Source organism: Talaromyces rugulosus, chromosome I (assembly GCF_013368755.1).
Source record: "Talaromyces rugulosus chromosome I, complete sequence".
Classification (NCBI taxonomy): Eukaryota; Fungi; Ascomycota; class Eurotiomycetes; order Eurotiales; family Trichocomaceae; genus Talaromyces; species Talaromyces rugulosus.
The window spans coordinates 529,747-555,056 of record NC_049561.1 but is presented as its reverse complement, the minus strand read 5'-3'; the positions used below and the strand labels follow the sequence as shown (position 1 = coordinate 555,056).

Genomic DNA, 25,310 nt, shown 5'->3' with positions numbered 1-25,310 from the left:
TGCTCGTAGCCTCTGTCCGACAGAAATGCGATAAGTGTACAATGGGGGGAAGCGGAGATCGAAGGTATCGTAGCAGAGAAGTATGACGGCCAGTATATTGTGTCGTGGCGGGGGAAATTAGGGAAGCGTCAGGATAGTCAATAGGAAGCCCGCTCACACAACCGGATGTCAACAAAAAAGCTGATGTGAGTCGGTTTACTCGACGCCGTGACCATCGGAGCTACCGGTCTCGCCGAAAGAGCCTAGCTTCAGTCCGCTGTCCAGGGCAACCATCTCGGCGAGTACTTCGAGCACCTCCTTGGGCACAGTCTTGTCGTATATAGAGATCAAATCCTTGGGCTGGGGGTACACCTTAAGGGCCTTGTAGAAAGCGAGGGCGGCCTCGACGTTATCGGCACCTAAAAAAAATGAGTCAGCTTGACCGTAAGAACGACATGGCATTATGGAATGTTCGCCTACCCTCAGCGCACAAACCCTCTCCCTTTGCAACTTGTCCCATGAAATAGGCCTCCTTCTCCTCGAGATCGGTGGGGAAACCTTCGTCCTTGGCCCGGGAGACGGCCTTCTTGATCTCCTCGCGCTGGGCAGCGCCTTGTGCCTCGGCTTCCTCCTTTTCAGCGCGAGCCATCCGTCGGTTGCTCCGCTTCAGGTTTTTTCGGAAGTCGGGGTCAGATTGTCTCTTGTAGTCGAACCAGACGGCGTAAGCTGTTGTCAATTGTTCGTCAGCGACGTCGAATTTGAATTCAGTCAGATTCAGGTGATCGCCATACCCAGAAACCCCGTCAACACCGTACCCGTCGAGAGGGCGACCAGTGTTGATGTCTTCATGACGGCGGTGTGTTCTTGTCGATGGAGATGCAAGAAATATAACAGAGGAAATGCCCCGTTGGATGGTCAATTGATTGATGTTTTGAAGTCGGTCGATGATAGCCCGGAAAGCTCGCCGCAGTGCTTGTCGCGGGTTAAAATTAATTGATTAATTTTGAGCTGGTGGATCATCGTTGTTCCGCCGCGGCGTTTCGGCCCGCTGCAGCTGCCGTCACTGTTGACCTCCCCCGTGTCACGCCTGATATCAATTGTTTGACGTATACAGCTGCAATCTCGCAGACGCCAGGCTTTTCGTTCTCCTGTCGAGCCTTTCCACCATGGCGTCGCAGCTGGAGAAGATGAAGGAAGGCCGCGGCCTGACCCTGCGCAACAAGAACAAGTCCCGGCGTCGCCCTCAGATCAGCGCGCCCAAGCCGATCTCCGTCCAGGCTCCCAACAAAGAGCTCGAGTCGTCGGTGCCCCTTGCTACGCAGCAGGGAGGAGCGACATCAGATCTCGTCAAACGACGCTACTCAGCTCGCTTCAACCACATTCCGGATGCTCCGTTCGATGCTCCGCCGGTCCCGAGTCTCCCACCGGATGTTCAGGGTTATGGTGGCCTAGGAGCTGGGCCAGCTGCTGCAAGCACCCCGCAGACGGGCTCTGGGCAGCCCCTTGAAGTGAACCTCAAGGCGCTGAGGGATCCATCACTTCCTGTGGACAAATGTACGTGTGGATTGTCTCAGCTACTACTCTGCGCAACTGCTAACTCGGATACGGATAGATGTGGCTAGCCTGCTCGCCAATGCGTCTGAAGAAGATATCCAGGACTACCAGCAACGTCTGCGGAAGGTCAAGAATCGCACATCGACGGACCTGCAGCAAAATGTCTACCAGAACCGAACTCAATTCATCAAAATCAGTGAGGAAGCGGAGAAGCTCAAAGGCGAAATGCGGACGTTGCGGACTCTAATGTCTGAGCTCACGACAGCACTGGGACAGACTAACAACACCAGCGGGTCGAGTTTGCTGTCGCCTACTGATGACCGTTCCTCGAAACGAAGCAACCGAAGCTCGGTAGCGAATCTAGAAAACATGTGGAACATGCAGCTGCAGTCGCTGTGGAAAACGGTCGAGGGGTCACAAAAGTTTCTCCCGGCCATTCCTGGTCGCCATATTGTACTGGAAAGTGGACACTGGGTTGAACTCGACTCTGCAACATGGAAGCCCCGAAGACCCGTACATATCGTTTTGCTCAATGACCACCTTTTGGTCGCTGCAAAAAAGCGCAAGCGGATTGACCCCAATAGTCCGAACCAACACCGTGGTCCAGCACCGACTAAGCTTGTGGCGGAGGAATGCTGGCAGCTCCAAGATATCGACATGATTGACCTCGGAGCGAATCTAGGCTCTGGCGCGGCGCGTGCTGAAGCTGAGGATAGAGGCGTGGCGCATGCGATCAACGTGCGCGTTGGCTCTAAATCGTACACTTATCGATATGACCAGCGTACCAGCTCGGCCAAGAATGAGCTCTTGGCCACATTCAGGAAGACTGTGGAGGACCTCCGCAAAGCTCTGCGCTCTGAAATCGATGCTTCCAATAAGCCTAGCGATGCCCTTCGTTCTCTTACTCAATTAGAAGGCAACCGAAAGTCGGGTATACTCGATAACCCCGATGACAAAGACAAACCAGAAATCCGTATTGATGTAGATGGCAAACAGCACAATCTGCGTTGGGTCGAGGGCCAAGTTGATGACATTGACATTGACATTGCACTGCACCACTTTGAAGAGGCTGTGGCTAGCGTTGAGCGATTGCGAAAACTGGCCCAGGGTCTCAAAGGGAACTCGGTTGCTCAAGATGTGATCAACCAAAAAGTCGACGAACGAGCGTCTAAACTGGCCAGTATTCTCACGCGCACACTGGTCAACACTAACTCATTCCCGACTGCCACCAAGACCAATGTTGGCTGGCTCACTCGTCTTGGATTCGAAGACCGCGCGCGAGGAGCCTACCTGCGCGCACGCACCGAGGTCATTCACAAACGCGCCCGTCAATGTATCTTTGAGGGCGACCTCCGGATATACATTTTTCAAATTTCATTTGTTTATTTCACTCTGATCAAGAACACCATCAGCATATACCAGCAATGCTTCCCGCCCGTCATGTCGAGCGCATGCATCAAATGGGCAAAGGAACACTTGGACGAATTCAACGCCGCGCTTTCGCGGCAGCTCAGCAGTGTACAGAGGGACACGGCCGTGTGGCAGGACTGCATGGGGATTGTAGACGAACAGGCTTCGATGTTGATAGAAGTGGGCGTTGACTTTAAGGATCTGATCGCAAGCGGTCTGGAGAATGGCCATGCACAGCAAGAGGGCGATAATGGCGAACCAGGCGATGCAGAGGTTCAGTGATAATTTGTGTCCACCTTATGTATGTTACTTTTTGGGCGATGTTGCGTGTTTATAGCGTTGTGTACCTCGAGACTTGAATGTCGCATCACAAACTGATGTCCATGTCGATATGCTCCAGATGTCGTTAACTATATGCTTGTTAATTACTCGTAATTTGAAGGATACTGGTCGTCTTCTACATCAATATCTATCGATGTATGTGTGTGGCCGTGAAAATAAATTACATCAATCAATTGACATGTGATATCTAAGTCTACATACAGTACATGTAAAGAGCCCAAAAACGCCGATGATGAGTATGATGGTATATATACATGCAACATTGAAATAGACGACTCCAAATGTCCTATTTTATATGAAGTCAGATCAACGCTCTAATTCCGTTTGTTCCTATTACAAAGTAAAAATTTTCTTCCAGATCAGTGTTCTGATTTTGCAAGCACGAAGCCGTACAATTCGGCATCGTTGGGTGTTTCTTTAGACGATGCCTCTTTGTGTTCGTATGGCGGGAAAGAATTCTTGGACCAAATATTTTGCCAGATTTCTTTGCTGGATGCCAACGTCTCACCATCGGGTAGCACGCCCATGGCGAAATCGAGCTTCTGGTCGTCGCCGACTTGCGATGGAAGACGCATCCAGAAACGGACCGAGTCTGGGATTTCCTGGCGTTGGTGGCTGACGAAAACCACAGACTGGGTCTCGTCCACGTACGGGAGCTGTTCACTCTTTTTTCCTTTAACGGTCTGTGCTGGAGGTCCTTCAAGTAAGGCAAAGCATTTTTGGCGCATAGATGGAGGCATGGCGGAGAATGCTTCGTCCAAAACAATCACTTCTTGCTTTTTGATAATGGCCCGTATGAAAAGGACTAGGCGCTGCTGGGCAACGTCAAGTTGGCCAAAGGTCATGTCGTCAGCGTAAGCATATGTGTCGAACCCAATGGGGAGGTTCAAATTATCATAAGTAGTATCATATTCAGCAGTAGTTGCCGACCCTTTTGATATATCGGCGCTCTCTGGTGGTGGGGTTGCAAATCTCTGTAGAAAGCCGCCGGGAATGATGGACATGTCTATTTCGTGCTCCTTTCCGGGCTTCAGCAGACGAGGTTTGGCCAAATCAGGTCTAAAGTGCGCTAGAACTCGGTCGATGAGGGTGTCTATCTGGAAATTGAGTTTGGGTTTCGAGAGAAAGGTATCGGCCCACGCCGATTCAACGGCCTCACGGATGGTCAGGTGGGAAGGGAAGAAGGCCTGTATTTCCGGAGAAGAGTGGCCAATTCGGGCCTGGAGGTCGAATATCGAGATGCCCGGTTTCGGTGGTTCGGGGAGACGAGATCGGCCAAATAGGCGGATGGGCAGTGCATACGCTTGTGGGTGATCAGAGGTGATTAGAGAGAGCAAAGTTGTCTTCCCAGAGCCGTTGGCCCCCAATACCGCCCATCGCTGGCCACGACGAACCTTCCAGTGCAGGCCTGGTGTACTGCTTTCAGTTTGCGTCCAATTACCGAGAACGACCTTGTCCCCGTATTGCACACGGACCCCGTTCATCTCGATTTGAGGCTCTCCATCCATTAATGCTGGCATCGTGGACTTTGGTCTAGGAAGTTTCCGATTAGTCTGTGGCTCATCAAAATGAGAATGATCAGGTTGAAAGTGTTCGGGGTAATCCTTGGCAAGAATTTCGCGATAGCCGTGCAATGCTCCTCCCTCCCGCATGACAGGTCCCAGCGTCATTACGTCTTTCTTGAATGGGAGATGACCTTTATGAATCAGATCTACTATGTTGAAGAAATCTTCCTTTGTTCCCTGAAAAGCAACGCTGTCTGTGTTCACAATGGCAATGTGAGAAATCCACTCTGGTATGGAATCTTGAGCACGAAGCGCAATGATCACTCTGGGCGAAGACTTCAAGGCGACATCGCGGAGCAGAGACGATATGCTATCGCTGGTTAAAGGATCGAGTCCCACTGGTTCAGGTTAGTTATGTTCACCGCCAACAACATGGAAACATAACTTACTGAAGGGTTGGTCCAGGAGAAGAAGTTCCGGCTGCGTTAACAAGGCTTTGGCTATGCGAGTACGCCTCGTCTGTCCATTGCTCAGCTTGGCGGTAGGCATGTCTAGGAGATGGGACAGTTGGAAACTCTGCAAGATTGCATCCCAATGATCCTGGCTGTAGGGATTGGACTGGGCCTGCTCTCCCTCCAGTGGGTTCAGCTCCATCTGGTTACAGAGATATTGGCGAACAGTCCAGTCGGTCTCCTCGCGCAGGCTCTCGTATCGTGCGCTGAGATAGGCACCTCTTGTTCCTCCAGTGGCCTGGGAGCCTTCTCCTCTGAAGCCCACATACTGAATGGCATTGGAGGGGTGTCTTAGCTTCGGGTTGGAGGGTGAGAATTGGTCGGAAGACAAGTAAGGATACGAGCGTGAGTTCGGGGGCACAGCAACGTATTGGCCACGGAGGATGTCTAAAAAGTCGGTGCTTCCGGTGCCCATCACGGCCCAATGGAATGGCCCGTAGAATTTCTGGATTTCATTTTCCTTTTCCACTACTTTTTGGGCTTTTCTAATAGCCCGAGCTGTTTGCACCTTCTTCCTCATGGTCATATCTAGGGACGGCGACGGCAGCGGCGGCGTGGTGAAGTGAGGAGCGACTCTTGCGGACAGCGAGAAATCGAACTTTTTGAAGAGTGGAGGAATCTTTGCATTGGGTTCGGAGGAAGAGGGATATGTGCGGTAGAAGACGCCTTTGGTTATCTCAATCAGGGGAGGAGGAAGGCCATCAGGCGGCGTCGGTGGCTTTTTCTTGTTCGTGCGTTTTGGCTTGACTGCAGCTTGCTTCTTGCTCTTAGATTTGGCTTCAGTCTGAGCATAGCGAACGAACTGCGACGGGGCTGAGACTCTGCAGGCCCAGGGCCGCCATCTCAGCATGTCTGAGCCGATCCGGGCCTCGACAGTGGCACCGGCCGAGAGTGTGGGCGCGATCATGGCATGGGCGTGAGCAAGAGAGGAAGAGCTGGCGTCGAGAGCATCACGAGAAATCTGGAGTTGAGCTTGTTCGACGCCAAGCCGGAGCTGCTCCGGCGGTCGGAGCCTCACGTGCTCGTTTTCTTAGAGTCCGACGCAAGTCGTCATAATAATAATGCTTTTCTCGTTTTCTTGTTTGCTTTTTAAGAAAAATGTTTTCTGCTTTTTGCTGTGGTCGTTCAGAGTGTAGTCGGACTAGCTATGGTAGTAGCCATTGCCTCCAGTGCTGGTATCTAGCAACTCCCGATCTCAAGGGCTATATCAGTTGTATATGCGTATTCTTCACTGCTGTATTTTTCAATATGCAATAAACTATAACAACTAGTTGGCTTAAGATCTGGGCTTGGCCCGATCCTTACGCCATCGACCATACATATCTATGCAGAATATGCAACGCCCTGTAATAAATTCAAGTCTCTGCGGCTTCGGACGCCGACCGATGTAACATCTCCGCCAACTTCAGCGCTTCCACCTGCATCGCTCGTGCTCCTCCGCCAATTGCCATTGATTGTCTAGACCACCGAGGCGCCATCCATTATCTGCGCTGCTAGTGACCGCCCATTGATGCAGCTGGTGCGCCGAGGAACGTCGATTGCGAGAAACGCGCCTCCCCCGCACTCGTCTTGACCACCGCCACACAAACTCCCCCCCGCAAAACAACCCCTGATCCAGACCAAAAAAAAAAAAAATCTCGCAAACAAACCATGACCGCCGCCATTGTGACTGCTACCGACGTGGCTGCGAGTCGCTTATCGGCCGACCACAGCCCGGCCTCAATTCCCTCTCTGCCGCTGTTCGTCGCAGCGAGAGAGCAGGCCACCAGCGATCCCGCCAAAGTCGCCGTGGTGGACCGGACAAAAGCACAGGACTTTACGTATCGACAGCTGCTGGCAGACGTGTCGACTACAAAGAAATGGCTGCTGGAGAGCCTGTCAGTTAGCGACCTGGACGAGCGACGGATCACCTTTCTGGTTCCCAATGGATATGACTACGTGGTCACGCAATGGGCTGTGTGGGCAGCAGGCGGCGTCGCAGTTCCTCTGTGTATGTTGAATAATTGCCAATTGAGCTTACTACTCCTAGCAGCTTTCTAATAAAGACCTAGGCACGACTCATCCTGTCAAAGAACTTTTATATACCATAACAGATTCCCTCCCGTCGCTGGTGATTATCCATCCGGCCTTTGAAAAAGTCGAGCCCGCGTTGCGCGAGGCCATCGCCGATATCCCCTTTACAAGATTCACGCCACTGTCGAGCTCTCAGGATGCAGCTGCCACTACCCTTCCCCCGTTCCACGATTCGTGGTCTTTGGACCGACGCGCGCTGATGATATACACGTCCGGTACGACCTCAAATCCCAAGGGCTGTGTCACAACACACAAGAACATCACATTCCAGGCAAGCTGCCTTGTCGAGGCATGGAAATACTCGCCATCGGACCGCCTTATCCATGTGCTACCTCTGCATCACGTTCACGGCATCATCAACGGCCTGACAGCCTCGTTTCTCAGCGGCGCTACCGTGGAGATGTACCCCAAATTCGACCCGAAGATTATCTGGGAACGATGGCAAGATAAAGGCTCGTCCACGATGTTTATGGCTGTTCCCACCATCTACTCGCGTTTGGTCGACTATTTTGACTCGCACATTCGCTCGACTGATGCCGAGGCCTGTTCCCGAGAAGGCACCAAAGCACTACGTCTCATAGTAAGTGGCTCCGCCGCCTTGCCCACGCCTATCAAAACGAAGTTTGCCGAGATCACCGGCCAGGTTCTGCTCGAGCGGTATGGCATGACAGAAATTGGCATGGGGCTCAGCTGTGGGCTGGACGTCTCACAACGACTGGACGGCAGTGTTGGCTGGCCATTGCCGGGCGTTCAGGTCCGACTGACCGAAAAAGAGACCGGTGCCATTGTCGAGGCACTCGACGAAGACGGCATGATTGAGATCAAGGGCGACAACGTCTTTCTCGAGTACTGGAACAAACCCGAAGCCACCGCCAAGGAGTTTACCTCTGACGGATGGTTTAAGACGGGCGATGTCGCGAGACGGGAAAACAATGGCGCGTATTATATTCAAGGTCGCGCCTCAGTTGACCTGATTAAGACCGGTGGATACAAAGTGTCTGCTCTAGAGGTTGAGCGCAAGCTGCTCAGCCTGGCTAGTATTCAAGAAGTCGCTGTGGTCGGCGTGGCCGATGAAGAATGGGGCCAGCGTGTTGCAGCTGTCATCAAGCCTAGAGCCGACGTACGTTTTTGTTCTTCTGCATCAAATAATAACACAAAACTGACAGATAGTAACAGGCCGATACAATCCAATTGGCGACGCTCCGAAAAGAACTAAAAGAAGAAATGGCGCCTTATAAAATACCATCTATCCTGAAACTTGTCGATAACATTGAGCGCAATGCGATGGGCAAGGTGAATAAGAAGGATTTGTTGAAGAAATATTGGCCTGATGCATAATGAAGCCACTTGGTATTGACCGGTATTGACCGGATTATGTTTTTCTTTGGTTCCCTTTTTTTTTTTGACATATGATGGATATAGATAATTGTCACTAGATTTGTATTTAGGATTAGAAATAGAGTTGTCTGGCACACCATGGATCTGGTCGATTTGGCTTGTGATGTTGACCATGGTAGAATAGAGCTCATTACATCAGTCTTATGCCTTGCTCTGTCATGTTTTCTGTCTTTATAACAAGACATCCTGCTCGCAATATTTCAACAGTTCCTATTTATATACCTTGCAGATGTCATCATAACCCCCAACACAAAAACTCCCCTACGTTACTAATCCAGCTCTCTTCACCTGTTCCCACGCTTAGCAAGCCTTTACTACCAATCCAATGGCTACAAAACGCCAGCAACACGACATGTATGAAAGCGAGACCGGCGATGCAACTACGCCGAGCCAAACCCATAGACACAACCACGACCGAAATCTCGCATGGTGGAAATCCAATCCGCAGCCGTGTTGCGCATCGGCGTCTTCCTCGGTGTATTCTACATCCTCGGAGAAAGGCCAGGCGCTTGAACATGTTCTCAGCAGTCCAATGACGAGTGTATGCGTTGCGGCATCGAATGGGCCGTTTCTGGACCTGGAAGAGACAACTGTAACGCAAACCACTGGGAGCGTCACGAGTGTGACGAGTGCTTGCAATAGCAACATACCAACCCCCGACCATCATCCCGAGCAGGGCCAACAGCAGAGCCGACACAAACAAGAGACCAATTCGGAGAGATGGTCGCAGTACTCGTCGGCTTCTGCTGCTTCTTCTCTGAAGAAAATGTTCAAGACGCGGAATCCGCTTAAGTTTGTTGTACCCTTTGCTCCGTTTATATTAACTACTAAGTGGATAAACCATGCTGATATCAATGAATTAGATGGCTACATCGCCGTTCAGAGTCTCGCTCTTCTACTCAGTACCAACAGCGAGAGCAGGGCATAGCACACAGCCCCATCGAGCCTAAAGAGACAAATCTGTCAGATGAAATAATCCGAGATTTCGGAACAGATCTGGTCGAAAAAATGGACATGTTGGAAAGAAAGGTCGACGCTTTATCCTGCTCGCCGAATTTTACACCTCAACCTAGACGAGATGAAAAGGGGGTTAATTTTGGTATTCAAGCAGACCTTGATAATCGTAAACAACAAGAAAACCACAACGACGAAGATAAATCGTACTATAACAAGCTGGAGGAAAAAATCACACACCTTACAAACACAAACACCAACCTCTCCTCGCTCAATGCTTTGCTGTCATCCGACCTGTACAGATTGCAAAACGACATACACAACCTCCAAGATGAAGTCTGTTTGCTGCGTGAGGAGAAATTCTCCCTAGAGAGAAGGCATGGGTCATACGACGAGCAAAGAGTGCAGATTGAGCTACAGATCGACCTTATTCGACGACTGGGCGTTTTACTGGGGAGAAGAGAGGAGCAGCTGGACAGCGAACGACGGATGATGAAATTGTATAGAGATAGAATCAATGGGTTAGAGGACGAAGTTGAGATGCTGAGGACTGAGTGGGAGAGGGTTTTACCGTTGGTGATGCCGAGGGATAAGGGGCCAGTATTGACTACGGTCGAGATTGACAAGAACAAGTAATAGATAGTTTCCTTTGCCTTTTAAATGTACGCATCTATTAGTTAATGATCATATCAAACAACCAGCTGAAACCAAATTTGCACTCTAGGATAATACAGTGTTAAAGCTATGTTTGAAACACCCATCTCGGGTCCTCATCACCCAAGAACGCCCCTTCGGCTGCACCAACTTCTTCTAGTGGAGATATTCCCTGACTACGTCGAATCTCCTCCTTTTTCTTATTCTCCCTGTTCAGAACAAGCCACAAAGTACCAGTCACGGCGATATTCGCAGCTAGATACGCAAGGGCAACGCCATGGCCGACAAAGTACCGCGGACTCCATTCAGAGCGATACAGCTGCGTCCCCATTACAGCTCCGAGGTTACCAATGGATATCTGCATCGCATTGGCCACAGCACGCTTCGTCTGACCAGAGACGTTATTGGCCGGCCACGAGAGCACAATCGCAGTCGATGGGTAGATTCCGGCGGCTGCGAAGATAATGCCGACGTACGAGCTCCCCGGGCTGGGTGCGCTTAGCAAGATGATGTATCCGATTATGCCGAGGGCCGAAGTGGCCATGATGAATGGTGCGCGGCGATGGGTTCGCTCTGATAATATCGCAACGGTGACTACTAGAACAAAAGCGACGGCGTATGGCGGGACGCTCAGAAGTTGAGCGCTCGCACTGGAATAGCCCAGTCCGGAAATAATTGTTGGCTGTTTTTTATACGTCAGCGTGCCGCAAAAACTGAGGGATATCATGAACTTACTAAAAACAGTGACAAAGTATACAATGGCAGAGAAACGGTATGAAATCCGAGTCCGTACAGCCAGACTTTAGGGTCTTTGAACGCGTTCAAAACAGCAGTCCAGGTGAACCCTTCGTCTATGGTAGCATCACTGTCGTATTTCAGGCGGAATTGGATAAATTCACGTTCTTTTTCTGTCAAGAACTCGGCGGTGGCAGGGTAGTTGTAAACCAGAAAATATGAAATGGCAGAAACCAAAACCGTAAACAAGCCTTCCTATACACTCGTTAGAATAATTAAGCAAAGTAGTACACATTGCAGGAGCTAACGAACAAGGATGAAAATCCATCTCCAACCCTGGTACCCTCCAACGTTTTTCATGTGTCCGATTCCCTGCCAGTGACAAATTAGATACGATATTCATAATGACCCGAGAAAAACAACTACTCACCCAAGCCAGCACACCACCAAAAGCCCCCGCCAGTGAAGCAGCACTGAAAAACAGTGAGATTCGAAAATGCTGTTCGTTCCGTTTATACCACATTGACAAGTAAAACACAACGCCTGGAAACAGGCCACTTTCAGTGACACCGAGGAAGAAGCGCGACACAAGATAGCCCGCGTAGTTGTGCACAACACCAAGAAGCGTTGCCACGATTCCCCAGAATAGCGTGATCGTGGGTAGCCATAACCGAGGAGTCGTGCGTTTGAGAATGATATTGCACGGGATTTCAAAGAGGACGTATCCGATGAAATACAGAGTAAGGCCGGTGAGATACTGGTCTCCAGTCATTTTGACATCCTCTGTTAGCCCTTCCAATTTAGCATTTCCCACTGTTTTCGTCGTTAGCATTGGCTTTTGCGAGCATCAAGTTCAAATCGTTGCTGTTCCAACTTACCGTTACTTCGATCTAGAAATGATAGTAAATAGAGTAGCGTGAGAGGAGGCAAAAGCTTCCAGTCCAATTTCCTCAGCAGCGCCTTTTCATTGATATCAAATTGCTTTTCGGCATCGCGAGTGATATCCGAAGACGGCACTTTTTGCTCCGCTGTAGGCGAAGACGAAGGCGGTTCTCCGTCTTTTTCAATAAGACTCGCCATTTTCCGTCCTTGTATCAAGAAGAATAACAGAGAGCGAGCTACATTCGATAAGGGTAAGAAGGGAACATTTATAGAGCCCACATGGATTAATTAATAACTGCGCTCGAGACCTGCTTACATCGGCTAGCTCGCGACGTCGTCATATTCTTGCAATAATACTGCGGATAAAACATAATAAAACATAATAATAATAGCGTGAATTAATAACATTAATGGTTTTAGAGTGTATGAGCAATCGGCCTTGCAAATGACGAGCTTTGGGCTGTTCAACTACCAATCAGACTATCCAGAAAAGTGACGATCCACAGGCCCAAGGGCTTATGTTGTTGAAGATCAGAAGAGCAGGAACGGGGGTTGCAATAATAATCGGTCGGTGCAAATAATAATCTACAATAATAATCTACTCAAACTAACTTCTCCATTATTCTGTCCCGGCTGTGTACTCATCGTGCTCTACAGTACTGAGGTCCGAGTAAAGCAACGGAATCACGCAATGCCAAGACTCGATGAGCAGCAAGCAACACTATTAGCACCGACATATGTGAAGTCACGTCAACCGGGAATTGAAAAATATCAAATAAAGACAGTATTTGAGAATTTAAGAAAAGTTCAGCGAGTAAATGGATGATTCCGGTCTAGCCTAGAACAGAAAGTGGATACTTACCGCTTTAGGAAGCAGAGTACATAGCAAGTCATTGATGTTTGGACAAAATCAAATTATTTCTCAAACGACAAAGAGGTATACAGTACTCGACACTGGATAACGAATGTAGTAATCAAATTAATGTAATAAATTGATAATAAATGATAATAAATATATAATGATACATACAAATCAATCCCAATCACCACGCTATGCAAACGCAAAAAAACACGCCAAACACAACCAAACACAAAAAACACACACATACACATACACATACAAATGTATACATGCTAAACATAACACATTCACGAATACCACCATTTCATACATAATACAGGTCATATCTGGGATTCAAGCTAATTTTTGCTACGAGTGAAAAGAGTGTAAAAACTTTTTGGTACATCCAAAACAAAACAAGTCGCAAAACCACACAACATAGATAGGCCACCCGACAAAACGATTTTTTTTGGTGAAAAAAAGAAATCTATAAAGTATATCAAGGTGCCAGAACAAGGGCCAACAATGCCATTCGGCAGTAAAGACCATAACGCATCTGTAATCATAATTAGTACCTAGTCTCTTCCGTAATAAAAAAGGGCGACTCACCTGGCGGAAGTATGCAGCCCTCTGGTCAAAGTCAACCTCCTCCCCAATCTCCGCATTTCTAGGCAACGGGTGCATAACAACCATATGGCTCTTGGCGTTCTTCAACACAGAGTTGTCAATGACAAAGCTATCCTTGAGCCGTTCGTACTCTTCGAGATCAGCAAAGCGCTCTTTCTGCACGCGAGTACAGTACAAAACATCAGAGCGAGCAACAATGTCCGGGGTGAGCTCTTCAGCTTCGTAGATCAACTGGCCAGAAGAGACAATCAACTTGCGGACTTCTTCAGGCAGCGAGAGAGCCTTTGGAGCCACCAGCTGGATGCGCACATCGTAAAACTGGAGCAACTTAATCAACGAATGCACGGTGCGGCCATATCTCAAGTCTCCAGTGAAGGTAACTGTGATACCAGTGACAGTTCCAAGTTCTTCCCGGATAGTAAACAGATCGAGGAAGGCCTGGGTTGGGTGCTCACGGCTACCGTTACCACCGTTGATAATAGGAACGGGTGAGAACCGGGCGGCGGTGTGGGCGCTATTCTCATCAGGATGACGAAGAACAACTGCGTCTCCATAACATGCGAGGGTACGGATCGTGTCCTGCAGTGTCTCGCCCTTCTGTGTCGAGGAATGATCGGTGGAAATCACGACCGTGCGACCACCCAAGCGTTGCATAGCTGCATCGAAAGAAGCAGATGTGCGGGTGGATGGCTCATAGAACAGAGTGCACAATACACGGCCCTTGAGGATGTCCAAAACACCCTGTCTTTCAACACCAAGGCGCATTTCCTGCGCTACAGTGAACAGAAGGTGAAGGTCGGAGCGGTTGAATTGCTCAACGGAAAGGATATTCTTCTGTTTGAATGTAGACCGCGAAATAAGTTCAACCAACGACGGTGACACCTGAGAAGGAGATGAAAACAGCGGCGGCCCAAGTTCAGAAACATGAGGTACCGTATCGCCAATCTTTGCACGTGTTTGTCTGCTCGGTGTGCTGGTAGAGAAGCGGCGGCCAATCGTGGGTTGTACTCTAGGGGAGAAGGCCTTGACCGATGGGGATGGTGGCGCAATACGGTGGCCAGACATGTCGATGCCCTTTGCAGCCTCTGGTTGAATTTCACGGTCAAGGCAAGATGTCTTACCCTGGAATACCACCCGATGAACCGATCCCTTCATAGGCTTGCCATTGAAAGGCGACCACACATCACTTTGGAAAGTGTATGGGCGGTCAACTTCAACCTCAACAAAGGCATCCTGCTGGTCATGTAACTCAAAAATGCTCTTCGGGTTGTGATACAGACGGTTAGAGATATCATCAACCGTCAGCTTGTTCTGGGCAACTGCTGTGAGCAATAGAGGTAGAGCGTCCGCAATGCCAACTGTAGGGCTGGCCTCCTTGCCAGCAAGCTGGTAAGGAATGGTTCCAATAGAGAAAACATCAATGGTGCTCAGATGCTCCCAGAGAGATTTCTGGTCTTCCACACTAGGCAGCGCAGCGCACTCAGGATAATCTTGCTGGCTGAGGAAGAGGCTGTAGATCGAAACATCGCAAGTCACCTTGAGTCCTTTTTCTTTACTCAAAGCAATCAAGTTGATATCCTCCTTAGACGAAACGTTCAAAACGTGTACGTTGCGGTTGTGTAGACTAGCCAAGAGAAGGATCGACGCAAGATCAGTAGCCCTCGCGTCGGTAATCATAGGTTTGTTGGATGGCCAGGCTCCAAAATGGCTAGTGACGGCAGCCACCTTGTTGATGTTGCCCGAAAGGTGGTTGAATGGAATGTAGAGAGCTCCCACCTCACTAGTGACTTGCTCGATCTGTTCTGCGTTGGTGGCTGTAGCTGCTACAGACAAGTTGAAGTCACAGAACATTCCGCTCTTGGAGTTTTGCTGTGCAATATTCAAAGCAACTGCATCAGTCACAGAAACATCCACACCGACAGGCAATACACGGATCATAGTGAAACCCGAAGCAACAGACGCCTTGCTGACCAGCTCAAAGTCTTTCGAGCCTGGGGTAACAATGCCTGGAACAAACGAGGCAATGTTGATCATACCAGGGAGCACGATGGTACGGTGGCTTGTCTGGTGGTCAATGGTGAGAACCTCCAATTCAAACTTTCGTGAAAGAGCTTCAATCAGAATCTTGGCGTTCTTGACGTTGGTAACCAATGGAGTCTGGTAATCAACAGCCATACGACGAGTCCTGTAACCCTTGCTCATGTAATTGGCAGGACGGCGGTATCTGTTGCTGGATGGCAAGTTGATATACAGATCAATGAGATTGTTGGCCAAGTGCTGGGTGAGAGAATATTCCGACTTCAGGTCTTCTTCCTCCCCAGCAAGAAGTTCCAGGTATTTAACAGGAATGCCATGCTCCTTCAAGTAATCTGCGGTACCAGCGGTGGCGAACAAATTGTAGCCCATCTTGTGCAATTTCTGAATTGAAGGAAGCATCTCCAGCTTCTCCTTGAAAGACCCAATAGAAAGTAGGATGTTCTTCTTGGGAAGACGGAAACCGGTAGACACCAAAGCCTTGAGGTAAGCTTCAGCGCGGTCGCGGCCAAAACAAGCAACTTCACCGGTAGAAGCCATCTCAACACCCAATACAGGATCGGCACCAGAGAGACGAGAGAAAGAGAACTGGGGGACCTTGACGCCAACATAGTCCTTTGGAATGCTGGTTGGAGGGTATTCCTGGAAAGGGATACCAATCATGGCCTTGGTGGCCATCTCGATCAAATCGACGCCCATGACTTTCGACACAAATGGGAAGGATCGAGAGGCACGGACATTGCATTCAATGACTTTGATATCGTTGTCTTTTGCAATAAACTGAATATTATAAGGACCAGTCACGTTTAGGGCGTTTCCAATCCTTCGCGTAGCATCTTCAATGCGTCGGACGGTCTCGGGGTCCAAGTCTTGTGGAGGGAGAATAAGAGTCGCGTCACCAGAGTGGACTCCGGCATTCTCAACGTGTTCAGAGATGAAATGGCCTACCATGACACCATTGCGAGCCACAGCATCCATCTCGATTTCCTTGGCATTCTCGATGTATTTCGTAATGACTACTGGGTGTTCTCGAGAGACTTCAGCGGCCTGGTTCAAATAGTTTGCAAGGTCATCTTGTGAATAGACAGTGTTCATCGCGGCACCGGAAAGAACATAAGACGGCCTAACAAGCACTGGGTAGTTGACCTTGTTACAGAAAGAAGTCGCTTCCTCAATGCTTGTGAGCTCCTTCCAGGCAGGCTGGTCGACTCCGATGTGATCAAGCATTCGAGAAAACTTGTAGCGGTTCTCAGCATTATCAATCATTTCGGGAGAAGTTCCCATGATCTTAACGTTGAGACGGTGCAATGGCAAGGCAATGTTGTTGGGTGTCTGGCCACCCATGGACATGATCACTCCGCTGGATGATTCCAGCTGGTAAATGTCGAGGACTGTCTCTAGGTTGATGTTCTCGAAGTACAGTCTGTCTGCTTCGTCGTAATCAGTGCTCACAGTCTCAGGGTTGTAGTTAACCATGACAGTCTTGTGGCCCTGTTCACGGAGCGTCCGAATGGTTCTAACCGAGCACCAGTCAAATTCGACAGAAGAACCGATTCGGTAGACGCCCGAGCCAAGCACCATGAAACCATGATCCTCAAAGTCAATATCATGCTCGGATCCATTGTATGTCAAGTAAAGATAGTTGGTGAAAGCTGGAAATTCTGCAGCGACGGTGTCGATCTGTTTGACGACGGGGATAATACCGGCTTCCACGCGCTGACGTCTCACGGCGAGTTCGTTTGAGCTCAAGAACTTGGCAAGCTGTCGATCAGAAAAGCCAAGTTGTTTCGCCTGGCGAATCAGATTAATCGGTACATTGGTGGCATTGTAGTTGGTTGCGAGCGTCTTGCCGAAATCACTGAGACCTTTGAGTTTGCGCAAGAACCATTTATCGATCTGGGTCAATTTCCAGATGTCATCCACAGAGTATCCGCTGTGCATGGCGTTCGCAATAGCAAAAAGACGTTGATCCGAAGGGGTCTGAAGTTCAGTGTCGATAGACATCAGGGCGCTGGTTTCGTTGAAGCCCAAGTTGTGGAAGTCGACAGATCTGATGGCCTTTTGAATGGCCTCCTCAAAGGTCCTGCCAATGCTCATGACTTCACCAACACTCTTCATAGATGAACCAAGCTGGGTGGAAACACGGGTGAACTTCTTAAGATCCCAGCGAGGAATCTTGACAACAACATAGTCAAGAGACGGCTCAAAGCATGCACAGGTCACCTTGGTGACCGAGTTCGAGATCTCATTCAGGGGAATGTTTAGACCAAGCTTGGCGGCAATGAATGCAAGAGGGTATCCAGTAGCCTTTGAAGCAAGGGCTGAAGAACGGGATAGACGAGCATTCACTTCAATAATACAATACTCCTTTGAGAACGGATTAAGAGCGTATTGAATATTGCATTCACCAACAACTCCCAAGTGGCGAATGACGTTAACCGCAGTTGTGCGCAGCATATTGTAATCCTCATCTGAAAGAGTCTGTGAAGGTGCGACGACGATGGAGTCACCAGTATGAATGCCAAGAGGGTCAAAGTTCTCCATGTTACAGACTGTGATACAGTTGTCACGGGCGTCGCGGACAACTTCATACTCGATTTCCTTCCAGCCTTTCATACTTTTCTCGATCAAGACCTGGGGACTGGCCGCAAAAGCCTTGGTGCAAAGTTCTCGCAGCTCAGTGGGGTCCTCAGCGAAACCGCTACCAAGACCACCAAGAGCATAGGCGGCGCGAACAATGACGGGGAATCCAATATCTTCTACTACTCTCATAGCCTCGTCAATATTGGAAGCGGAGGCGGACTTGGCGCATTTCTCGCCAATGGATTCCATGCTTCGGGCAAATAGTTCACGATCTTCAGTGGTGATGATGGTATCAATCGGAGTACCCAAGACCTTGACGCCAAGTGCCTCAAACTCATCCTTGAGTTGAATACCAACTTGGAGGGCAGTCTGGCCACCAAAAGTGACATAGATTGCATCAGGTCGCTCGTGCTTAATGACTTTGCGCACGAAATCGGCATTCACGGGAAGGAAGTAGACCTTGTCAGCCAAACCCTTGGAGGTCTGAATAGTGGCAATGTTGGGGTTGATCAAGATAGTGTAAATGCCTTCTTCCTTCAAAGCTTTGATGGCTTGACTGCCTGAGTAATCAAACTCTCCAGCTTGACCAATACTAAGACCTCCACTGCCCAGAACAAGGACTTTCTTGACAGATACGCGTGGAGTCTTCTTCTCGTTCTCCTCGCGCGAGCCACCGGGGAAAGCCACGGGCTGCTTCAAAGCCTCTGATGAAGCCAGTGTCGTCTTGATGGTGTTGATGAAAACATCGAAGAGGAACTCGGTATCACGAGGACCGGGAGTGCTTTCGGGATGAAATTGGACACTGAAGAAAGGGCGGCCAACGTGGCGAATACCTTCGTTGCTACCATCGTTGGCATTGACGAACAGTTCTTCCCAACCTTCTGGGAGTGTAGTAGCATCGACAGCATATCCGTGGTTCTGAGAAGTAATGTGACACTTTCCGGTGACCATGCTGGTGCAAGGAATGTTGTGGCCGCGGTTACCAAACTTCATTTTTGTGGTGCTTGCACCGACAGCTCGGGCCAGGAGCTGGTGTCCCAAACAGATACCAAAAATAGGGATTCTGCCTTCATAGACTGTCTTTGAAATGTTTGCTACCGCAGTCGAGATGGTAGCTGGATCACCTGGACCATTGGATATAAAAAGACCGTCGTACTCATTGCCGGCGAGGGTGTGGAAGTCGTAGTCCCAAGGAATGACCAGAACCTCGACTCCGCGTGACAGTAAGCAGCGGAGCTGGTTGTATTTCATACCCACATCTAAGCAAAGTACTCGTACTGGACGGCCGGAGGTGTGCTTCAAAGCTACAGCTTCCGGAGGTGTGAAGAGGCGGGGTTCTCGGATAGACACTATAGATAAAAAAAAGTTAGCATAGTTCCACTAGGACATTTATTTCTAGAGGGGACGTACCTTCTGCGACAAGGTTCTTTTTATTTGGGTCTTCCCATTCAATCTGCTCACAATGGGATCTCCATTGAGCGGAGGTCAGGTCGGAGGCAATTCCATCCGAGCCGGTAGAAGTTTCAAGCAGTAAACGACCAAGCATGCTTCCCTTTTCTCTAATACGCTTGGTCAAAGACCTCGTGTCGACGCCGTAGATACCGGGCACACCCTGTTCTTTGAGCCACTGACCGAGGGATGACTGAGCCAGAAAGTGGGAGTAGCCTTCTCCGGAATAGGTGGCAACGACGAGAGCCGCAATATGGATTTGGCTCGATTCGAAGTATTTAGGAAGGTCTTTCAGGACTTCGTCCATGGTATCTCGGGAAGGAACACCATAGTTTCCAACCAACGGGAATGTGACGACCAGAATCTGGCCGCGATAGGAAGGATCGGTGATAGACTCTGGGTAGCCTACCATTCCGGTTTGGAAGACGAGTTCACCGGCGACGCTCTTCTCAGCACCGAAGCTGTAGCCCTGGTAGGAGATGCCATCTTCCAGCTCCAAGACGACTTGCTTCTCGGAATTGCCCACAATTGGGGACGAGGCAGGGGGGATTGGCGACCCATTGGCAGTCGCCGGCATGACGGGCAACGGCTTCAGATCGCGAGTGGAATTGTACGAGACAGCACCACCAGCGGAGGGACTGACCGGAGCAGCATCGTCAGTCACGCGAGCAGCGTTGGACAAGACAGTGTCCAAAGCCTTGGGTTGCGACATGGTTTTCGTCTGCTGCAGCAGAAAGAAGGAGGGGTCCTCAGAGGGACAGGTTCAGAGAGGATCTCTACCAGAGCATGAGCAGCGTCCAAGAATCAGGAGAATTGACGTCTTGTCTGCCACTATTGCACCGGGATGGATAGAACACAATTGATTGTAGAAAAGCAAAAAAAGTTTTGTCGCCGTCCAGCGGGCAAGAAATTCGGGTCGTCCGTTACCGGCAGAATAAAATTTTGTGTATTTAGCCCCACCGCCGCGCCATGCTTGCGGTCTCTGATTGGCAGCAATTGCGCCAGGGCTAGGCCGTTGCGGGTTGCACGCAGCCAATAGTGAGCCCGCATGCCAGGGCAGCCGCCGGCCACCTGGAACCACTATCCGACCGCCTGCCGGAACAGGCATGGCGTGCTCGATGCGGCAGATGGCGGTCTGAGAGTCTGACTGTCAGTCTGACACTCGCAAACAGCAGCAACTGTCAGCCCTGGCAGGCGCGTACCGGCTCCGCGAGGTGTCGTGGTGGTGCCGTTCTTGCTCATTATTATTCACCTCTGGAAGCCGGCGCTCCGTCAAAATAAACTCATGGTAGTACCGTAGTATTGTAAAATATCATGGCGGGGTAGTTTTGGCCCTATATACTTGGAATCCATGTAAGAACAGCTTATTTTAGTCCTACTATAGACGCTAGTATTAAACCATAACATTGAAGGTATAGAAAATCAAATATATATAGACTATAGTTTAATTACAACTTTTAATGACCCAGAGTCATTCACTGTACTGCACTGGCTACATATATATTGTACATATATATCGAGTCACCATTCGGCTGTAGTCAAAATGGTTTAGGGACATCTAGAGTATCAATTGATGGCCCCAAGCTAATATCAACTTCTGCTGTTGCAATGGACATAAATATATTTGACATTTGAGTAATCAAAATTTGCATACGCGAGAGCCTCGATAATTGATTATAGGAAATTGGTAAGAGCATGATAGGAAAGAGCCAAATCCAGCCTGTCTCACATGACAACATCAGACCAAGCAACGGCCCGCGGTAGAGTCAAGCTGCATGTGTTATTAGACTTTGGTCATCTTCACCAGCTGACATGCAGTTAGCGGGATGAATCAAGGCAGAGGCACAGCACCTGACTGCGAAGATCGGTGAGCGGTGAGCAGTGAGCGACACGTCGTTTTCCGGAATGCGAATGCCTCTCGGCGTGTACTTTCTGTAGTTGGCGCAGCAGTAAGCGCCCAGATAAACCGTTATACTGCACCAAGTAGAGGTAAGCTGATGCAGATGCACGCTGCAAGAACCTGAACAGTAAGAGAAGTGGGGCAGGAACGCACCGCGTTGTTGCAACAAGATCCGGTCTTGGCACTGCGGCACGTGCACCGGGCTGCAGCCTGCAGGAGCTCCTTCCTTCCCGCTGCAGCTGGCAAATCACCTCTTCCCCCGTTCATGCGAACTGTTTGGATTTTGCCTAGAACGTCTTACTGGTTCAACGCTACCACAACTACTACTACTGATACTCAAACCCTCAACAGTCCCTCATTGTAGGGTACGCGATAACCTTTCTCTACCTCTTTTTCTTTGTCCTTCAGCGTCGCATCTCTTTGAGTACCGTGTCGCTGTTGCTTTGAGCTCTCTCGCTGCGGCATTGTGTTGCTTCTCTTCATGCTATCAGACTTAGAAGCCAGGCCGAGCAAATCACCACAATGCTCGCCTCGCTTTTGCGTCCTCGCAAGCCCCGCTGGCATTCCTTTCACCCCTATCACCCCGCCATGTCTGCGTCTGGCCTTCCAGCCGCCCAGGAGACAACGCCCTTTCTGCAGAGCATTCTGCGCGACGACAACAGTCTTGCACCAACCGCTCCTTTCGACTGGAATGAACACCTTGACGACGAGAACGGCGATGATGAGCAAGACGAGCTTGTCCTCGACGACGACAGCGTCCATGGCCCTCTTTTGCCGATCTTCTCCTCACCTCACCTCGGTAAGCCAAGACTTCCTATGACGTCATGCATCACTACGACCTCGACACCTCGACACCTTACTGTTGGTGCCTTAGGCTGACTGGCTTCCAGACCTCATCCCAGTATACACCACTACCCACTCCATTCGCCTCCTGATTGAGGTGCGATGCGAGACTACCCTGACTTGGGACCAGCTGCGGTCCCCCCAAATCTCCCAATTCCTCCTCAAGCCGATCCAGCAGCAAATCAGAGAATGCCACTTCGACAGATCCACTCTCTACGCCTTAATGGCAAACTGCCTCCAGTTTAATAAGGAAGCCGAAACAAACCCAGGAAACAGCGGAACCTGTCGCACCAGGGCCCTTGTTGCCGAGCTGCTGGCCATCAAACTCCTGAGAGAATATACCACACGGGAGTTGATCGATGCTCTCTCATACGACTTTTATCCTCTCCAAGGACAAGATCCCCGTCTCTTCCCTACTGCTTTGCGCGCCTCCACGTGGAATGGCTCCTCCAAAAACAAGCAAGCAATGGGCCATGCTCGCATTTCTTGTCTCGAAATTTCCATCCGTGCCCAAGCCAAGCGTTTCATCGCTCATCCCCTTGTCGTCCAGCATCTGGAAGCTATCTGGGCTGGCACTATTGTCTTCCACTCGGCCGCCGATAACCTACACCGTCCACAACGTACTGCAGCTTCTCGTTCTCACGCTCTTTACGGATCGACCAATCCTACTGGAGTCCAACAGCACAACAAGCACCCATCCTCCTCCGTTCTGTCTCCAGAGTATCCGCGCAGGACCGCCACGCTCTATGATCCGCGTGATGCGTCTCTATTCAAACTGTCCCGGCTCAGGGTTCCCCGTTATAGACAGTTTCTTTCCACCATCTCCTTTGCGGTCCTACTCGGTCTCTACCTCGCTGTTCTCGCCGAACGTTCTATGCACATTACCACCGTTGAGGTAATCTTCTGGTTTTGGAGCGCCGGTTTTATCCTCGACGAAATCGTTGGTTTCAACGAACAGGGTTTCGGCTTATACCTCATGAGTTTTTGGAATCTTTTTGACCTCGGCATATTGTTGCTACTCTTCTGCTACGCAATACTTCGTCTATACGGAATGGCAATGCCCGATCCTGACCACCTGAAAGTTGTGCGCCAGGCATATGATATTTTATCAGCAAGTGCCATTCTTCTCTTTCCACGCCTGTTCTCAGTCCTCGACCACTACAGATATTTCTCCCAACTGTTGATCGCATTCCGCATCATGGCCGCAGACCTCATGGCAGTGTTCTTGTTGATTGTCGTTGCCTGTAGTGGCTTTCTAGTCGCATTTTCTTTTTCGCCTGACTCGTCCCAGTCACCTCCGGAAGTAGTCTACGCTTTGTTTCAGATACTAATGGGGTTTACCCCCACGGCTTGGAGTATCTGGGAAGAGTCAAACATTATCGGACGCGTCATTTTGACTCTTTTTCTCTTCATTTGTCATTTTGTCGTTGTGACGATTCTAATCACCGTCCTGACCAATTCTTTCATGGCCATTGTGAAAAATGCCAACGAAGAGCATCAGTTCGTCTTCGCCATAAACACCATCTCCATGGTCAAATCAGATGCGCTATTCTCCTATATCGCACCTTCGAACATCATCGGCTGGCTGGTATCACCCTTGAGATACTGTATCCCGTTCCGCGACTTTGTCAAGCTCAATCGCACCCTGATTAAAATGACCCACTTTCCCATCTTGTGGTCAATTTGCTTCTACGAAAAGATAATTCTTTGTCCACGAATAATTGATCCCGCTGATTTGATCCAAGGCGCTCCTCGTGCTAATGGCCGTTCTACAACTGTCCTGCGTGCTAGGAACAAACGTCTTAGCCGCTTCGACTCTTTTAATCGTCTCACTCGTGAGCCGTCTATCGCCACTCATCAGCAAGACCGGGTTTTGGAAGAGCTATTCCGTACACCATTCCGACAAGAGCCATTGCAAGGCACCAGCGAGAGCCGCACCAGAAGTCGAAAGTCCACAATGGTGAACCATTGGATGCAAGGCATGGATGCTGAAGATCACATTCCTAAATTTAATCCTGCTCTTCGCAAAATGGGCTCAACTTTACGCCGTAACTATACCGAGACGACACGATCTGCCGCATCTGACCCCGAGGAATTCATCAGCTATAGCAGCCTTCGCCCCGTACCTGAACACTCGATTTTGTATGGCTCAGCAACACACATGGCAAGACGTGCCTCCCACGCAACTGATGTTGAGGGCGATGATGAAAAGTCCAGTGATGAGAACAACGATGATGAGTCGGACTTGGGACAATCGTCAATGCACGGCTCGAAAACTGAATCCAAAAAACCGGAACGGACACCTCGGTCCAGCGAAAAGAACAGCAATAAGACCCCACCAAAATTCTTCAGTTCTCGCCCATCTACTGCTGTATACACCTCGCGCAAAAATAGTCCGCATAGACCACGTCATCACGAGCGCAATCCCTCTGGCGTTACCGTCCTCCACAGGGCCCCAGGTGATGCTGACCACAGTTCCGACGATTCGCTACCTGGTCCATCATCGCCTCTGAAACGTACCGAAACTCGAAGGCCCGGTCTTCCCCCGCGACAAGAATTCATGTCGGTTCCTAACATCCACCGCATTGGGTCGGACATGGGCGAGCCTGGTGTTCTACCTTCCAGTTTGGCCACTCAGCTCGCACCTGATAACGACATTCTTGGGAGACTTGTTTTAGCTCGAATGAGTAACATTGAAGAAGGATTCCGCGAGGTATTGAAGGAGGTGAAAGACATGCGCGGCAGGTCTGCTCGCGAACCGAAAATGGTATTCCGCAACGACATCGACAACGAAATTTACCCGTGAAAATATCAGACTTACGAAAGACGCTCGTACTGAAGTCTACGAAACATTTTGCATTGGAAACGCGAATATTAAAAAAAAATGGAAAAAGGGAAACCTTATACAAAAAACAGTTGAAAGTTGAAGTTTGCCGTCGCGTGGAGCGACCTTTATTTTACTTTGCATCAGATACCCCTGTACTATTATGCTATGTATTATAGAAACCTATTATTTAATGACTAGCCAAGTGACT

At 49.7% G+C, this 25,310-nt stretch overlaps 7 protein-coding genes across 7 annotated transcripts; 3 read left to right on the top strand and 4 right to left on the bottom strand.

Annotated features, from left to right (window-relative positions):
• Positions 1-195: 195 nt before the first annotated feature.
• Positions 196-828, bottom strand: TRUGW13939_00162 (uncharacterized protein; the record flags this gene model as incomplete). The annotated part of the gene is made up of 3 exons (XM_035483377.1): positions 196-398; positions 460-705; positions 771-828. 3 exons carry the CDS (start codon positions 826-828, stop codon positions 196-198), a joined length of 507 nt encoding a protein of 168 aa, XP_035339270.1.
• Positions 829-1,145: 317 nt separating this feature from the next.
• On the top strand, positions 1,146-3,225 carry TRUGW13939_00161 (uncharacterized protein; the record flags this gene model as incomplete). Its single annotated transcript, XM_035483376.1, has 2 exons — positions 1,146-1,533; positions 1,592-3,225. 2 exons carry the CDS (start codon positions 1,146-1,148, stop codon positions 3,223-3,225), a joined length of 2,022 nt encoding a protein of 673 aa, XP_035339269.1.
• A 419-nt stretch (positions 3,226-3,644) lies between these two features.
• Positions 3,645-6,209, bottom strand: TRUGW13939_00160 (uncharacterized protein; the record flags this gene model as incomplete). The annotated part of the gene is made up of 2 exons (XM_035483375.1): positions 3,645-5,188; positions 5,240-6,209. The coding sequence occupies 2 exons, from the start codon at positions 6,207-6,209 to the stop codon at positions 3,645-3,647; spliced, it is 2,514 nt and encodes an 837-aa protein (XP_035339268.1).
• A 743-nt stretch (positions 6,210-6,952) lies between these two features.
• On the top strand, positions 6,953-10,363 carry TRUGW13939_00159 (uncharacterized protein; the record flags this gene model as incomplete). Its single annotated transcript, XM_035483374.1, has 5 exons — positions 6,953-7,292; positions 7,354-8,495; positions 8,552-8,668; positions 9,078-9,565; positions 9,637-10,363. 5 exons carry the CDS (start codon positions 6,953-6,955, stop codon positions 10,361-10,363), a joined length of 2,814 nt encoding a protein of 937 aa, XP_035339267.1.
• A 106-nt stretch (positions 10,364-10,469) lies between these two features.
• TRUGW13939_00158 (uncharacterized protein) lies at positions 10,470-12,196 on the bottom strand (the record flags this gene model as incomplete). The annotated part of the gene is made up of 5 exons (XM_035483373.1): positions 10,470-11,063; positions 11,117-11,371; positions 11,429-11,488; positions 11,547-11,929; positions 11,995-12,196. 5 exons carry the CDS (start codon positions 12,194-12,196, stop codon positions 10,470-10,472), a joined length of 1,494 nt encoding a protein of 497 aa, XP_035339266.1.
• A 1,142-nt stretch (positions 12,197-13,338) lies between these two features.
• Positions 13,339-20,244, bottom strand: TRUGW13939_00157 (uncharacterized protein; the record flags this gene model as incomplete). The annotated part of the gene is made up of 3 exons (XM_035483372.1): positions 13,339-13,395; positions 13,449-19,432; positions 19,494-20,244. 3 exons carry the CDS (start codon positions 20,242-20,244, stop codon positions 13,339-13,341), a joined length of 6,792 nt encoding a protein of 2,263 aa, XP_035339265.1.
• A 1,710-nt stretch (positions 20,245-21,954) lies between these two features.
• On the top strand, positions 21,955-25,081 carry TRUGW13939_00156 (uncharacterized protein; the record flags this gene model as incomplete). Its single annotated transcript, XM_035483371.1, has 2 exons — positions 21,955-22,231; positions 22,323-25,081. 2 exons carry the CDS (start codon positions 21,955-21,957, stop codon positions 25,079-25,081), a joined length of 3,036 nt encoding a protein of 1,011 aa, XP_035339264.1.
• Between the last annotated feature and the right edge of the window lie 229 nt (positions 25,082-25,310).